The sequence below is a fragment of the Hyperolius riggenbachi genome, chromosome 3, assembly GCF_040937935.1.
Source record: "Hyperolius riggenbachi isolate aHypRig1 chromosome 3, aHypRig1.pri, whole genome shotgun sequence".
Lineage (NCBI taxonomy): Eukaryota > Metazoa > Chordata > Amphibia > Anura > Hyperoliidae > Hyperolius > Hyperolius riggenbachi.
This window is the reverse complement of record NC_090648.1, coordinates 466,849,788-466,867,518: the sequence shown is the minus strand read 5'-3', so window position 1 is coordinate 466,867,518 and position 17,731 is coordinate 466,849,788. Positions and strand designations below refer to the sequence as shown.

The 17,731-nt window shown below is 44.5% G+C and overlaps 1 protein-coding gene across 7 annotated transcripts in view; it reads right to left on the bottom strand.

Annotated features, from left to right (window-relative positions):
- Window positions 1-320: 320 nt before the first annotated feature.
- Window positions 321-17,731, bottom strand: part of ABCC9 (ATP binding cassette subfamily C member 9) — a 195,735-nt gene continuing 178,324 nt past the window's right edge. For 5 of the 7 annotated variants that reach the window (XM_068277946.1, XM_068277950.1, XM_068277948.1 and 2 more), the window contains 4 exons: window positions 13,818-13,921; window positions 10,299-10,432; window positions 10,099-10,161; window positions 321-659 (listed from right to left, as the gene is read on the bottom strand). In XM_068277946.1, the coding sequence (XP_068134047.1) occupies window positions 522-659; window positions 10,099-10,161; window positions 10,299-10,432; window positions 13,818-13,921 (439 nt within the window). In that variant the 3' untranslated portion in view covers window positions 321-521. Of the gene's footprint in view, window positions 660-6,754; window positions 6,918-10,098; window positions 10,162-10,298; window positions 10,433-13,817; window positions 13,922-17,731 lie in introns of all 7 variants that reach the window. The other 2 variants (XM_068277947.1, XM_068277953.1) reach the window with 1 other exon arrangement.

The window sequence follows — 17,731 nt, the reverse complement described above, 5'->3', positions numbered from 1 at the left end:
CAGAGAGATGAGTCACATTCAACACTTAGATACATTTATGTAAACAAAATGTATCTATTTCAGCTTTGGATGCGTCTGCAGAAATCTCCAGGAACTTTAAAGCCCTGTGTAACCCTTCCAATGCTGGTCTAGTAAAAAAAAAAATGCCGGTTGCATATAATATGCTGTAAATAATGTTTTAGAGCAAAGTTGAAATGCAGGGTTATATTCCGCTTTAAATGCAGATATATTTAAAAACACTTGCAGTTTCATTTCATTCAGGTCTCTCATCGGCCACTTTCTTCACAGACCTGTTAATTTATTATATTAAAGGGCAGAGCAACGTTTGCAACTTTTTTTAATTTTTAACCAGTGAGCAAAAACTTTATTGCTATGTGCTGTACAAATACTGGAAAAAAAACATTATAAAGATTCAAGTCCTCGGGTGGCCCTCGCTGGGCCGTTCTTTAAATATAAAATATAAACACTTCATTGTCATATAAAAAGCTATAAAAATAATGCTGCATGCGGTTAGAAATCTTTCACATGTCGGCGCGCACAAACGAAGCAAAGATGCCGTCCTCTCGGGCCAGGAGGTTCTCCGGGGTGTCGTACTCCATGATGTTCCCCCGACGCATCACTATCACCAGGTCTGCCGTCAGGATGGTGTGAACCCGGTGCTGCAGGAGACAAGAAGGCCGTCACTAAGGAGGAAAGGCGAACATCTATAAAGAACGTCATATACAGCAGAGTCTCAGTTGTACGGCACTGACGGGGATTGACTGATGCTTTCTGGTTACTTGAGACTCAATGTTAAAAATAGATGTAGCTAACACAGTACTACCGGTATATCTCACTCTAGATAGACACCATGAACTCTTTAAATGTTAAAATACAGTCACTGAAACTTTATTGACCTTGTGGGAGCCGTGGAATCCAGTCTTTAACCACACCAAAGCCCACAAACCACCTTCACCACTGTGAGTACTGCTGGCAATTTGTGCAGGTTGGTTGAGAATGGTGGTTATTTGAGTTCTGGATAATCGGTACTCTACTGTATATAAGGAACAGAGGGGCCAAAAATAAAATTAGATTAAATGAGCTTAAAAACCAACTTAATTGGCAAAAATGAAGGAGGAAGTGGTGGTCTTACCTCCCTCAAGCAGACATGACAACGACTGCGATTCAGACAAACACATTTATTAGAAACTCAAAAAAAATTGCAACGCGTTTCGCAGGCTCAATCTCGCTTCATCAGGCAATACAGGGAGGAGTATCAAGCGATCTGCACAAGGATTCAAGTTAAGCGCCTCTGAATCGCAGTCGTTCTTGTGTCTGCTTTAGGGAGGTGGGACCACCACTTCCTCCTTCATTTTTGCCAATTAAGTTGTTTTTTAAGCTCATTTAATCTAATTTTATACTTTTGGTGCCTCTGTTCATTGTATACAATTTCAAGTCCACCCTTGGTGGAGGGTTGCTACCCCTTTTTTCTTGTTTACAGAGAGCGACTTCTTAATCCTGAGTGGGGTCAGGATAATCTCCCCACCTGCCTTTACAGTGGTTGGCTGGTGACCCTGACTTGTGAGTATCTAGCAATACGAATTTATTGCCACCTTATCCAGTACGTATTACACTATTGGGTCTCTTGGTGTTCCCTGTTTTTATATGGAACTCTACTGTAGTTGGATTTTTGGGGATTGGATGGTATATTTAGTAAAGGTGCCCATTATCGGTACAATTTTTCCTTCAGATTCCATCTTTCGACGTGATTTTTATGATCGAATTGTATCGAAAGCTGTGCTGTGTGTGTTGCAAATCGATGCAATACGATTCTTATGAGTCGATTGGAAAAGGAAAAAGTATCAATCTGTAAGTTGGATTTTATGATCGAATCAGAATATAAAACTTTATTAAATCGTTCCGTTAATAGGAATAGTCTATAATTGCCTTCAGATTAGTTTTGATCGCTTAAATCTCATCAAAAGATCGAATCTGAAGGTAAAATTGTACTGTTAATGGGTACCTTTAGACAAAGCAAAGAGAAAAAAATGACAAGTTATGAACAAGTAGGAACCAATCAGAGAGGCGATCCATGACTGCTTGCTGTACAATACTGCACTTTAATATTTATAAAAATCAGACAGGACCTGATTCACATAGTGCAGTTAATATCGCTGTGCGCTGTCACTCCGGTACTAATGCCAATAAGGTATCTTGCGTTGCGCCATAAGCGCGACTCACGGTATATAAGTAAGGCAAGTAGCTTAACAGGAGTTACTGTGGAAACATTCATATTACCCTTGTACTGCAGCTCACTCTTATTGCACAAAGCGTGGTACTCTAGTTAGTACCAGTGATATTACCTTGTGCTGTCTGCAAATGGCAATATTAATGGCACTACATGAATCAACACCAGTGATTGTAGTAAAGGTTAAAGGGAATCTGTGACAAAAAAAAGAGCCCCTGGGGGATACTTACCTCGGGAGGGGGAAGCCGCTGGATCTTAAAGGAAACCAGAGCTGGCGATCATCAAACGTTTTATACATACCTGGGACTTCCTCCAGCCCCATCCGCATGGATCGCTCCCACGCCACCGTCCTCAGCCTTCTCCTCCACCAGTATCGGGTCCCGTTACTTATGTCAGTAGTGGTCAGTCTGACGTAAGAGAAGTGCGCTGTTTGCGTATCTCTCCAGCAGCTGTAGAGGGGGCACTTCTCCTGCGTAGCTGGTCGCGACTGACGTCCATGACGGGACCGGGTTCCCGAAACTGCGGGAAGACTGAGGACAGCGGCGTGGGAGCGATCAGAGCTTATGGGGCTGGAGGAAGCCCCAGATATGTATCAAATCTTTTACATTTGTCAGCTCTGAGTCCCTTTAAATGGTGGAACCATCATTTTCCGGTGGAGCTGTGCACCATTTTTTTCCTGCTCCGCCACACAGACCCCCTTCTTCATCTGCAATGTTGAGTTTAGCCAAAAATGTGTGAATGTCCTCAGGTAAGGTAAATATTTTTTTTTTAAAGGGGATTGTAAAATCGAAAAAGAAACAAAATGCCACAAAGTAGTTAGTGGCCCAAAAATATATGTAAACCTGCTTTATTTGTAAAATAGGTCCCCATATGTCCCCCAATTGTTTTTCTTTTTACCTGGTCTGGGTGCCTGTACCCGATTATCAGGAACTGTGCAGAGCCAGCAGTGGGATTTTTTTTAAGCTAAAGTAAAAAGCTTATCTCAGCATGCAAATAACAGAAAGCTTCCTATTTCGCATAAGAGAAGGATATTATGGCAAGAAGGTAATTGAATCCCTCTCTTCCTGTTGAAGAGGTTACAGAGTGATGTAAGCTTGTTGCCTAGGTTATTTTTTTTGTGGGAGGGACAGTAAGCTGTGGCAGTAGGGAGGGAAAGAAGTGATGTCATTTTGGCATTACAGAGAAACAGTAAAGATGGAAACCAGCAGAAATATTCTTTTTTTCATATTACATTTCTCCTTAATCTGAAAGTAGTTTCTTATTGGATGATTTTTTTCAGTTCATATGGAGTTTCATCCCACTTAGGCTGTGTTCCCCACTTGAACTGAGAAGGGACATTTTCTGTCCATTTGTTAGTTTATTGCTAAACTGACAGTGAATGGATCCTATTTTATAAATAGGAGTCACTCTGCAACTGGTGCGGTAAGCGGACCGCACTTCTGTGAATTACGCGATAATCCTGGGCAGGCAGATGCGTTCCCCCATATAGCCTAAGTTGTTAACGCATCTGCCACAGGCTCAAGCCAGACCGCAAAGGACAACTGGAGCGGATACCAAACTGTCCACTCCCGCTAGTCATATGTGGTCTGGCTCAAGTGGAAACCAAGCCTGACTGTCGGCAGGTGCAGAACACAGACCATAGTCCAGGGCCAATAATGAGCATGTATGTCAGGAAGACAGGTAAACCTCTCTCTCCAGTCACAAATTACTGCCCGTGTTATCTTTTCCAAACCCTTCAGTAAAGCAATATCATTTGTCCCTTATATAGTTGAAACAAAATTTGAAAATTATTCAGTCATAATTTTCTGCAGTTTGGTTACGACCCTCGCTTTCCTGCTGTACCCAGTGGCGTAGCAATAGAGGTAGCGACCGCATCGGGGCCCCAAAGGGTCCACTCTCTATCACAATATTAGCTCTTTCTTGGTTCTGTGCTGGTAATAATCACTTCTATAGATGCTTTGAATAGTAGTAATCCTTAACACACTGTCCCCCATCCCCTTCTTGTGCCTCTGACTCTGTGGTTGTCCTTGGAAGATTTTGCTTCGCCATATCAATTGTTAAGTATAGAGTGCTGGGGGGGGGGGGGCTTGCACCGGCGCCCATAGCTCCTTAGCTACGCCACTGGCTGTACCTCTCCACCTCCTGAAGGGTTACGCTGATTTCTGGAGACAGTATGTGACTGTGCAGCCTCTCACTAACGCTGCATTAAAGAGAACCTGAGGTGGGCTCGAAAAATGAACAAAAAAATGTAGGCTACCTGATCCGTGGATCGGGTACCCATAAAAACCGCTTCTCCTGTGAGCCGCAATGGCCCACTTTCACTTTTGGGACTCCTGGGTCACGACACTGCACTGAGGCGGGCAGGGAAGTGGGGGAGCAGCAGGAGGCGTGGCCAGGGGAGAGCGCTGCCCAATGGCAGCTCAGGAATCCCTGCAGGAGCGCCCCTGGCAGGCGTTTTAAACAGAGGATTACTCTCCCCTGTGTTTACCTCCGAGATAGCAACAAATCTTGTCGCTAAACTCGGGGGGCTATAGTGCAACGGTGGGGAGGGAGGGGGAGAGCAGCGGTTGGGGGACACAGAGCCATGTCATTAGGCAGAGAACATGCCTCTGTGTCCCATCCGCCCCCCGAACAGCCACCTCGGTTTCTCTTTAAATGAGAGGGGCGTGGTGTTGATGGCAGGAAGTGATGCCTGGGAGCCTTCCTGTCAGCCGAGCAGCTAAAACCATGTGACCAACTCCAGAACAATAAAACTGAGGTATTTACAGATTTTTTATTTTTTTTTCAAATAAATAGAACATACTATACTACATTACTGAGGGGAGAGTGAGTCAACAGACATGCTAAATGTGGAAGTGGAGAGGAAATCTCAATGATAAAATGGAGCATACAATGATAAAGTACCTTATCAGAGGTTACAGGTTATATTCAGCGGACGCTATACATACCTACATTTTCTGGAGATAGGAACAGATTTAAAGGGAACCAAAACTGAGAAGGATATGGATGTTTCCTTTTAACATAATACCAGTTGCCTGACTCTCCTGCAGATCCTGTGTCTGGCCCAGTGCACACCAAAACCGCTAGCAGATCTGCAAAACGCTAGAGGTTTTTGGAGCAGATTTCAGAGCGATTCTAGGCATGTTTAGAGACGTTTTCTAAACATGCCTAGCGTTTTCTGGAGCGTTTTTGTGTAGCAGATTTTCATATATTGTTACAGTAAAGCTGTTACTGAACAGCTACTGTAACAAAAACTCCTGGAAAACTGCTCTGATCTAGCGTTTTCCAGAGCGGTTTGAGCTTTTCCTATTCTTTACATCGAGGCAGAAACGCTTCTGCAAACCGCAAAAGTGCTGCAGGACCCACGTTTGCGGTTTGCTAAAATCCGCAAACCGCCGGTGTGCACCAGCCCATTGAAATACATTAGCCAAGCGTTTTTCAAGGCGGAAGCGGTTTGAGGATCACTTCAAAAACTAATACTTTTAGCCACAGACAGCCCCTGAACAAGCATGCAGAGCAGGTGCTCTGACTGAAGTCAGGCTGAATTAGCTGCATGCTTGTTTCAGGTGTGTGATTCAGCCACAACTGCAGCCAAAGAGATCAGCAGGACTGCCAAGCAACTGGTATTGTTTAAAGGGAACCTTAACTGAGAGGGATATGGATGTTTCTTTTTAAAGTGTACCAGAGGACTACTATTGCAAAAAAAATTGTAGAATTTAAAATACGTGTATAAGAAGTACATTTCTCCAATAGTGCATGCACTATACTTTACATTTTTCCTGTGTTGCTGTCGATTGCAGCCGGCTGTAAAAATCTGCCTGACAGACAGTTCAGACAGATTTTGGACTAGTTCATCTACTCATAAAGGGATTCTTAGTATTTCCTATATTCTTTACAAAAGCTCTCAATTGAATGGAATTATGCAAAGCTGTCAGCCAAACTTTCTACTCGTTTGCACACTATTCAGGCAGTTGACCTGGGTAACTGCTATTCAGGAAGGAAGCACTAATGAAAATAAAGCACAGCTTGAAAATCCCCCATGAGGAAATGAACTAGTCCATAATATGTTAGATATGTTTTACAAGCTATTGCAAGTGACAGTGACAGAAGAAAATAGTACATTTATTGTGCATTTTAATCTGGAATAAATGTACATTTTATACAAATGCATACACAAGCATTTTACAATTTTTCATGACAGCACTTCTTTCATAAGATATGTGCAAAGTAAGAGGTTGTTTGTCAGTGAAGCCTTTGATGTTTAATGACCAATAGGCAGGCTTGAAAGATCAAAGGGGAGGGACTCCCTTCTGACATTCTTGGCAGCACTACTGATTTGAATATTATTCTCCCAGGTGTAGTACCGGACAAAATATTAATTTAGCCATTCATGCATGATTCACTGTAGGTAACACCTGATCCTGTACATGCTCAGTTACAGAGCAAATTCACGTCAGGGTCACTTTATGGTGTTGCACACATTATACTGGAACATGGAACAGAGGGTGATGCCAGCTTTGTACCAACCAGACTCCAGCGTGGAGTGAGCTGACTACTTGTGACTCTTGACCAGACAGGTGAAGACACCGTCCGCGTTGGCAAGGAGGTTTTTCGCTGTGTCGCTCTCTATCAAAATACCCTCGGAAAAGACTAACACCAGATCTGCATCCAAGATGGAGGACACACGGTGCTAAAGAACAGAGACAGAGAGAGAAAGAAGAGAGGCAGAGAGAGGCGGAGTCAGCTGAAAGACAGGAGGATGTGCAAGAAGGCAGACCTATCAGACAGGCACATGACAGAATAGGCAAAACAGCAACCAAACTATTATTACACTTACAGAAATATGGAGGCTTATAGCTAGGGCAGTTTCTAGTCTAAATTGCACCCAGGGCGAGGGTGTAAACATTGCGCCCTCTTCCTCCCCACCCCCGTGGACTCACGAACCCTTACTCTTTAGTAGTGGCTGGATAGTGTAATGGTTAAGGGCTCTGCCTCTGACACAGGAGACCAGGGTTCGAATCTCGGCTCTGCCTGTTCAGTAAGCCAGCACCTATTCAGTAGGAGACCTTGGGCAAGACTCCCTAACATACTGCCTATAGAACGCGTCCTAGTTGCTGCAGCTCTGGCGCTTTGAGTCCGCCAGGAGAAAAGCGCGATATAAGTGTTATTTGTCTTGCCTCTTTAGGGCCAGTCACACAGCCACAAGTCTGTAGTAAGTAGATCTGCCTACTTACTAGTGAGCAGCCACTCATCCAGGAGGAAGCAGGGACCAGGAGAACACACAGGCAAAGAGAGCCCAAAAGGCGACTCCTCCTGACAGCCTGCAGTACAGGACATCATGTGTCATCACGCGGTGGTGACATGATGATGACTGACGCAGGCAGCCCAGGAGAAGTCTAGGAAGGTGATCGAGCTGTTAATACTTTTTCTTCTTCCATTTGGCGGCACCATGCGTCACCGCTTCATAGCGGTTATGTCCTTCTGCCTGCGTCCCCCTTCTTCTACTTGCCCAGGGCAGTCGCCCTGCCCAAGAAACGGCCCTGCTTATAGCCGATGTAGGAGTCAGACACGTGTACTTGTATGTTGGAAGAACAGTGTTTTCTGATTAGTTTTATGTATACCCATAGGTCTAGTGGCATAACTAGAAGGGAGCAGTCCCTGCAATCCTGCAATTGCAGGGGGGCCAAGAGCTGTCGGGTCCCCAACTACTAACCTTCCCTTCCTCTGATACAGCAGACTATACTTCATACCAGCTGTTCTTGTGGCTACACTTGTTATGGGTGTGAAGATCATGATGGTTACATCACTGCATAGGTCATATTGTACGTATAAGGCATAGTGTACACTGGGGTGTGCATGAATGTGAGGGGGAAAGGGCATCAATGTTTTCTTGGGTGGCCCCAAAAGTTGTAGTTATTCTCCTGATTGAGACATTCCCGATGCTTACCGCCTACTGTCTGTGAACTACAAGTCCCATCTCCTTATCTAAACAAGCGTTTAGCGTAATACAGGAATGATGGGAAATGTAGTCAGACGTCTGACTAAATCGTTCTTTCCATTTTGGGTGTCGCTAAAGAGAAAGGTGCTATGGGGTGCCCAGCAGAAGCAGAATCACCATTGATGGATTTGGCTTCGCAGGTTGAATATGGCTCCAGGAGGGGGCAGAAGATCTGACTGACCAATCAGCAGTCTTCTTCATGTGTCTAATAAAACGTGATCTGAATGGGTTAGCGCATACCTTCCTAGAATCTGTGAATGGACCAGGCAACATGTTTAATTACTATACAGTAGCTGAATCCACTATACTACACAGACTGTAAAGATCTGCAGTGCAGGAGCCTCCTCTGATTTCTGTCATAATAAATTATGTATTTTGTTAAAGTATCAACTGGGATGACTGAATCGGTGTGAGAGTAGCAAACATTATAAAGGCAGCAATTAACGATACGATTCTTTAGATGATCAATTCTCCAATTCAATCATAATATCGCTCACATCACAACTGTAAAAAAACGAATTTCACTTACTTGAGGCTCCTACCAGCCACTGCAGCTGCCCTGTGCCGGCGCCATCACTGAGCGGTCCTCTGGTCCCGCGCAGCACCCCTCCTTCTGCTTGGCCACTGCGCATGCGCGGCCCTGGGTGCACATGGCCTCGATCGCGCTCCCGTCATCGGCAGCATTCTGCACATGCACAGTAGAGATTTCCCTGTACTGCGCTTGCGCAGAGCACTGCCATCCACAGGAGTGCAATCAGGAGGCGTTTGGACCAGGGCTGTGCATCCATATGAAAGAGGGGAGCTGGAGGGTGGACTGGAGGATTGTTCTGTGATGGTTGCGTGTGCAGGGCAGATTCAGGGGGCCGGTAGAAACCCCAGGTAAGTGAAACTCGTGTTTTACAGTTTGATTTAGGTTCACTTTAATCTGATCAATTTGGATAGCGTCTTTATTTGTTAGTGGGCCCGAACAATCGATATTACTATTGAATTGGAGAATTGATTGTTCAAAGAATCAAATTGTTAATGGACACCTTCAAGGGAACCCGAGGTAAAAAGGCATATGGAGGCTGCTATATTTATTTCCTTTTAAACAATACCAGTTTCCTAGCAGTCCTGCTGATCCTGTATCTCTAATACTTTTAGCCATAGATCCTGAACAAGCATGCAGCAGATCAGGTACTCTGACTTAGATTTTACTGGATTAGCCATATGCTTATTACAGGGTTTTGACTCAACAGGGCTGCCAAGCAACTGGCATGTTTACAAGGAAATAAATATGGCAGCGTCCATATCCCTCTCACCTCGAGTTACCTTTAAAGTGGATCCGAGGTGAACTTTTACTCATCGCATAATTGTGTTCCTTTCCTATTGTTTATAGGGCATTCCTCAAGCCAAATACTTTTTTGTTTTTGTTTTAATACTCTAATTCCCTATAAACTAAATAAACCACGCCCACAGGTTTTCAGAGAGCCTTGGCAGTAGCAAGGGCTCATGGAAGCTCAATCTGGGCAGGAGGAGGAGGAGGTGTTACTCGCCATTGATTTCAGAGGCAGAGGGGAGGAGGAGGAGGGGGGATTAGGGTTTTTTCACAGTCTGAGTGCTGAAGATACAGATAAGCCTGCTCTGTGTAATGTTTACAAACAACATGGCTGCTGTCATTGTATCACAGGAAGAAAGAATCATATTCTATTAAAGCTGTTTGCAGCTAGATTTGCTGTGTAAACTATCTAAACTTTAGATAAGATATATATAGACAAGTTACTTGTTATAGTTAGTTTTTCATCTCGGATCCGCTTTAAGCCTGAGAAGGAAGCTTGTTTTTGTGTACCACAGAGTCCTTTGTGGTATAAAGAAGCCCTCATGATGTACTTACTGCGATAGTTACCACCGTCCGATCTGCGAACGCTGTCATGACAACTTTCTGCAAAATATTTTCCTAAAGAGAGCAGTAATAATTTAGTCAGTGTATGCACTACATCAAACAATATGCAATATTACTAATAAAGTCTGTGATCATTCGTTATTAGTACAGGAGATACAGGATGCCCATTTCATTGACTTATGGTCACTCACTGTAGCCATGTCTATGGACGCCGTGGCTTCATCCATAATTAAAATGCTGCTCTTGCGCACAAACGCTCGGGCTAAGCAGAACAGCTGCCTCTGTCCCACGCTGAAGTTCTCCCCACCTTCTGTAACCATGGCATCTGCAAATAACAGAGGAGAGAAGGAGAGGTGTGATGATGTCACATGACAGGGGGCAGGTCATCCCAGTGACCTCACACAAACATGCGGCGGTGATGTCCTACGGTCTCCCCTCTTCAAATCTGTCCCAAGTTCAAATCTCAACCAGGATGCTACCTGCATGAAGTTTGTTCATTGTTTCTGTAAAATTGGGCTGAGTGTGGTAAGCAGTGGCATAGCAACAGAGGATGCAGAAGTTGCGCCCGCATTTAGGCCCTTTATCCAGAGGGGCCCCGGTGGGCCTTCCCTCAACAGCAGTATTTAATTTTTTTTGGTCCTGTTCTGCTAATGATCACTTTTATACATGCTTCAAATACTGGTAACAAACTGGTCCCCAAACTCTGCTTGCACCTCTGACACTGTGGTTGCCCTTGGCAGGTCTCTGAGCATCATATCAGTTGTTATGTATGCTTGGGGGGGGCTTTTGGGCCTGGGGCCCAAAGGTACTTAGCTATGACTGTGATAGAGATTAGATTGTAAGTTCCTTTGAAGGACAGTGATATTACTAAGCATTTTGTAACGCACTGCAGAAGATGTCAGCATAAGCTATTGGACTCAGTATGTCTTGTAGGTGCTTGTGTGCTGCCTGCAATCTATCCACTGTCTGCACTTTACAGACTAGCCCTATTATGTTAAGGGTTCAGGTCCACTTTAACCACTTCAGCCTACAGTGTTGTTTCACCTTACGCTTCCAACTTTCACCTCCCATTCATTCGCCAATAACTTTATCACTACTTATCACACTGAAATGATATTTATGTATATATCTTGTTATTCCACCACCATTTAGGCTTTCTTTGGGTGGTACATTTTGCTAAGAATTATTTTATTCTAAATCCATTTTAACAAGAAGATTAAGAAAGAAATGGAGAAAATTCAGTATTTCTCAGTTTTTGGTCATTATAGTTTGAAAATAATACATGCTACCGTAATTAAAACCTATTCATTGTATTTGCCCATTTGTCCCAGTTATTACACCATGTAAATTATGTCCCTATCACAATTTATGGCGCCGATATTTTATTTGGAAATAAAGGTGCATTTTTTCAATTTGCATCCATTACTATTTACAAGATTATAATTTAAAAAATTATAGTAATATACTCTCTTGACATGCCTATTCAAAAAGTTCAGATCCTTAGGTAACTATTTACGTTGTTTTCTTTTCTTTTTTTAATAGTAATTGTTGGTGGGTAATTGTTGGTGTGGGAGGTTAACAGTTAATTTTAAATGTAATGTTATGTGTGTATTTAACAAAAAAAATGTGGGTGTAGTTTTACTATTTGGCCAAAAGATGGCCACAGTCAGAAAGTCCTGGAAGCAAACACTCTCGCTTCCAGGAAGCATTAGGACGGGAAACTTTTTTTTTTTCCTGCAGAAAGACCGTGGCCTCTGATAAGAGGCCGTTGGTTTTTCTGCCGGAGACTTAGATCAATGAGTGGGAACTATATTGCCATTCATTGATCTCGGGGCTGGCGGAGGGTGGCGCGATCGCGCGCCCGGCGCAGCGGCAGTCTGTCTGGATGGATATATCTATCCAGATAGACTTAAGTGGTGGATTGTCAGCCACAGAATCAAAATCCATTTGCCCACTGCTCTGTGTCTTTTATGCAGCCTGCAGCCTTAGGGCCTTTTTCCACTACCCTGTGATTTGCAATTTGATTCCGATTGCAAACCGCAAGGAACATTAAATTACAGGAAAGGGCAGCAGCCATTTCCATTAGTGCGATCTGATTGCAATGCGATTTTGGTCCAAGCGCGATCGTTGTCCTCCCGTGTTTTGGATGCGATTGAGGTCTACTATGCTGAGTATAGTATCTCAATCGCAATCACATGGTGGGAATTAAAATGCGATTGCGATCGCATTTCATAGTGGAAAAGCACTCCAATCTATTCAGAAATGCTTCTGCTGTAATAAATCTTATCTCTCAGTCAGCCTCGCCATCGCTGAGGAGAAAGATGCTTGTCATCACCCCTCCCACATTCCTGCTACTCACTGATTGGCTGAGGGCAGTTCAGTGTGAAACTGCTGTATTATGATCTATGATGTGCTCACGTGTTTACAAAGCAAGCTAGCTATGACAGTGCAGTTTGTAGGAGAAAAAAGTAAGAGAGGAAATTACATCAGGATTGGCTTTAGTCAGAGGGAAGAAAGATGGCAAATGCAAAATGCAGAATTCTCTTTATTTACCATATAAAATTCACTGAAATCAGTGTTCTGTAAGTAGAACAAGTAGTTATCTACTACTTATATATGTGTTTTTTTATCCCTGGGATAGTATGGCTGACCCTGCTACTTTAAAGTGAGTACACACCCATAATAACTCAATCTCTAGGGCGACAAGTCGGGACCAAGTTCTGAACAGAGGAGTCCCTAGGCTGCTGCTATGGAGAGAAGAAGAGGGACTGATGGCACTGCGTGCGACACAGAGGCATAAAGTGGTGTAAGTAGTAGAACCATAGCTTTGGCTTGTGCTTGGCCAAGGCGATTTACCTGTCCATATCTCTCACCAATACATCGAGGGTCACCAAGCATATGCTAGATTCTTGACAGAGGTGGCCAATCAGTCGCCTCATCCAAGAACCCTCTGGTGGATGTACAAGGCTTTAAAGTGGATCTGAGATAAACTTTTACTCATTGCATAATTGCATTCCATTCATATAGTTTATATGGCATTCCTCAAGCCAAATACTTTTTTTTTAATACTCTAATTCCCTATAAACTAAACAAGCCTCGCCCACAGCTTCTCCAGAGTTTCTTGGCACTTTGAGCCTTAGTAGCAAGGGCTTATGGGAACTCAGTCTGGGCAGGAGGAGGAGGTTACTAGCTATAGATTTCAGAGGCAGAGAGGAGAAGAGGGGAGTGAAGTTTTCCCAGGCTGAGGGCTGGGGATGCTATCGGCTTGCCTGTGTGTAATGTGACAAACAGAACATGGCTGCCCTCATTGTATCACATGAAGATGTTTGCAGCTAGATTTGCTGTGTAAACTATCTAAACTTTAGATAAGATATATAGACAAGTTACTTGTTATAGTTAGTTTTTCATCTCGGATGCGCTTTAATTATGAGATGTTCCCTTGATCTGGGTGAAAGCTACTGGAAGCATTATGTATGGGCAGCTCTCCATGCTCTGCACCTGTCTTGTATCCAGCGTGTGAATGTGCCTCTCTCCGTGACTGCGGTATCTTCACAATGCGCTCTACAAACAATGCAATCCTCCTCAGACAGACAAGCCTCCTGCTTCTCGTCTTGCAGCTACAACTTTGCTTTAAATGGTAAACAGAGCTAGAAGCGGCCGCCGGCCGGGACATTACATGCCTCCCCAGCTGCGGCGTGACTGACACCTACCCAGACCCCCCGGCAGAGCCTTCACCAGGTTCTTCAGCTGAGCGATCTCCAGCGCTTCCCAGAGGCGGTCGTCCGTACACTTGCACTCCGGGTCCAGGTTTAGCCTGTACAGGAAACACAAGCACTGACATGGGTCACATTGTTGTGGTGGGATTGTGACGCCAGAGTTACATTCCTGCGTCGTGCTTCATACAGATGATCAGGTGCTCCGACGTCTGTGACCCATCCGGGCTCAGCAACGCCGGCCTCCACCGCTCGGATTAATCACAGACACACCGGATTGTGAACGGCATGTTCAGCGGGTGGAATGTGTCACGGAGCGCGGAAGGAAAGACTCAGGATTCCTGAAAGATATTTTATGTCTGAGGCCAAACATGTTCCCCCAGAGAAGCCCTCTACGTGTCCAGCTCTAGGAGACACAACCGCCCTTTACAGGTCCTCTTTATTTCTGCTGACACTGATCCCATGTTAAAGGGGCACTCCATACACTGCTCTCATGCTAAAGGGACACTCTAGGCAATGCTCTTGTGTAAAAGGGGCATTCCAGACACTGCTCTCGTGTTAAAGGGGCACACCAGACACTGCTCTCATGTTAAAGGGGCACTCTAGACAATGCTCTCATGTTAAAGGGGCACTCCAGACACTGCTCTCATGGCAAAGGAGCACTCAAGCCAGAGCTATCATGTTAAAGGGGCACTCAAGCCAGAGCTCTCATGTTAAAGGGGCACTCCAGCCAGAGCTCTCATGTTAAAGGGACACTTAAGCCAGAGCTCTCATGTTAAAGGGACACTCTAGACACCGCTCTCATATTGAAGGCACTACAGACACTGCTCTCATATTAAAGGGGCACTCCAGACAAAGCTCTCAGCACACTGCAGCTTTAACAGTTTGCTGCACGGCCATACAACTTAGCAGCCAAACTTGCCTCCTTTTCTTGCCACTAATAAAGCTTTCTGTTGGTGGCATCTGATTGCTGCTGTGATTTTTTTTTTTTTTTTAGAATTAATTTAATTGTATTTTTTTTTAAGTATCTATTTTCTTTTTAATTTATCCCTCCCCCCTACCTCCAAGATCCTATCCCTGCGATCGCCTCTAACAGGCATCAGCGTAAAAGAAGGTGGGATCTCTGTCTTCTCCCCTTCGTATAGTTCCCACCTTTGCATATCTACCTCACCCATTGCCAGGGTCTCCTCCTGCTGGATTTTTTTTTATCACGCAGGAACTTTGCTGTTGAGATCCTTGTGCTTTTCACTTCCCAGCCTCACACTTATTGCTCCCATAACCAGAAACGCCCGCCCCCTCCTATTGAATCTTTTATTTTAAAGTGGACCTGAACAAAGGACACAAGGAACACATAACAGAAATGCAACCTGTATGTGTTTAGAGAGTTTAGCCCAAGCATGGGCAAACTTCGGGTCAGTGAAAAATGGCGCCCAGCACCGTTTGATAAAAATGGCGCCCCATTCACTTACATTATCAAACGATATTTATCGTTTTAAAAGGTTAAAAAATGGCGCCGACCTCTTGAACAAAATTTATAGTTTTAAAACTTTTTTTTTTTTGGGTCCTGCCTGAACGATATTTATCGTTTTAAGCCCTGCTTTGCTGCCCTTTGGAAAATATCTGCCTGCCGACTTTAACGTTTAATAGCACAGCCCCCTTAAAAGCTAAAAACACCAAATTTGCAGGGAATGTTAAAAAGAAAATTGTGAACAAGAGGAAAAATATTTTTTTCAAAAAGACCTTATAGTTTTTGAGAAAATCGATTTTGAATATTCTTCTTCTGACCGTGGGAAAATTAAACGCCCGCCGACTTTAGCGGTTAATAGCAAAGCCCCTTTAAATGCCAGAAACACCAAATGTGTAGGGAATGTTAAGAAGAACAGTGGGAACACGAAGAAAAAAAAATGTTCAAAAAGACTTTATAGTTTTTGAGAAAATCGATTTTAAATGTTCAAAGAGGAAAATGTATCTATTTAAATCGCGTAATGACATTTCTGCGGGGAAACAATTCCCGCCGACTTTAGCAGTTAATAGCAAAGTCTCCTTAAATCCTAGCAACACCAAATTTGCAGGATATGTTAAAAAGATACTGGGAAACAATATTTAAAAAAAAAAAATTTAAACTTTTTTTTTTTTTAATTTAAATTTTTGTGTCATGTTCTGAGTGTGGGATTTTTTTTGAAAAAAACGACATGGGGTCCCCCCTCCCGAGCCTCTGTAACCCCTTATCCCCCATGCAGGCTGGGATAGCCAGAATGCAGAGCCCCGGCCGACTGGGGCTTCGCACCCTGAGCTATACCAGCCCGCATGGCCCATGGTATGGGGGGCTTCGGGGGGGAGGGGCTGCCAAGCCTTCCCCTCCCCCCCGGAGGCCTTGTCCAATCCGGTGCCTCAGGAGGAGGTGGGGGCGAAGACTCCCTGGGGGGGGGGGGGTTCATGGTGGCATCTGGGAGTCCCCTTTAAGAAGGGGAACCCAGATGCCTGCCCCCCTCCCAGGAGAAATGAGTATAGGGGTGCAAAGTACCCCTTACCCATTTCCACAAAGGGTTAAATGAAATAAAAAAGCAACAACGAGAAAAGTCCTTTAATGTTCTAAATTGACCAGAAATACTTACCTGTACCTTTAAGAAAAAATTCCCACGCCAATTAGGTCCCACGACAGTATCCTCCATCTTGCAATCTTCAGAAATACTTACCTGTACCTTTAAGAAAAAATTCCCACGCCATTATCCTCGGAAAAGGTCCCGCGCTATAATCTGTTATGTCCCACGACGACAGTATCCTCTGTCTTGCGAACTTCAGAAATACTTACCTGTACCTTTAAGAAAAAAATCCCACGTCAATTAGGTCCCATGACAGTATCCTCCATCTTGCGACCTTCTGTTACATGTTGATTGAAGATCTCCGACGCCACACACGCCGCCTCCGACGAACTGCTCTCAACTATACTTAGTATAGCTTAGAGCAAAAAGCATCTTTAAAATGTGGCTCCAATGGCCCCCATTGGTTCCTTATCAGACCAGTGGGGATCAGGAGGATCCCCATTGGTCGATGAGGAACCGATGGGGAGCCTTGGAGCCAAATTTTAAAGATGCTTTTTGCTAAGCTATACTTAGTATAGCTCAGAGTGCGTCTATATAGACGCATTACCGCTGGCTGCCGCTGCCCTCTCTGCCTCCCCCCACCTGTCACCCTCACCCATGCTGGCACCCAATGCACCCATGGGTGCCAGCATGGGTGAGGGTGACAGGTGTGAGAAGCAGGGAGGGTAGCGGCAGCCAGCGGTAATGCGTCTGTATAGACGCACTCTCAGCTATACTAAGTATATCTAAGCAAAAATCATCTTTAAAATTTGGCTCCAAGGCTCCCCATTGGTTCCTCATCGACCAATGGGGATCCTCCTGATCCCCATTGGTCTGATAAGGAACCAATGGGGGCCATTGGAGCCACATTTTAAAGATGCTTTTTGCTCTAAGCTGTACGAAGTATAGCTACGAGCAGTGCGGCGTGTGTGGCGTCGGAGATCTTCAATCAACATGTAACAGAAGGTCGCAAGATTGAGGATACTGTCGTGGGACCTAATTGACGTGGGATTTTTTTCTTAAAGGTACTGGTATTTGTGGTAATTTAGAACATTAAAGGACTTTTCTCGTGGTTGCATTTTTATTTCATTTAACCCTTTGTGGAAATGGGTAAGGGGTACTTTGTACCCCTATACTAATTTCTCCTGGGAGGGGGGTGGGCATCTGGGGGTCCCCTTCTTAAAGGGGACTCCCAGATGCCACCATGAACCCCCCCCCCAGGGAGTCGTCGCCCCCGTCTCCACCTGGGGCAAGGGAGGCGGGGAAGAGCCCCTTGTCCATGGATTGGACAAGGGCTCCGGGGGGTGGGGGGGGAGGAGGAGGCTTGGC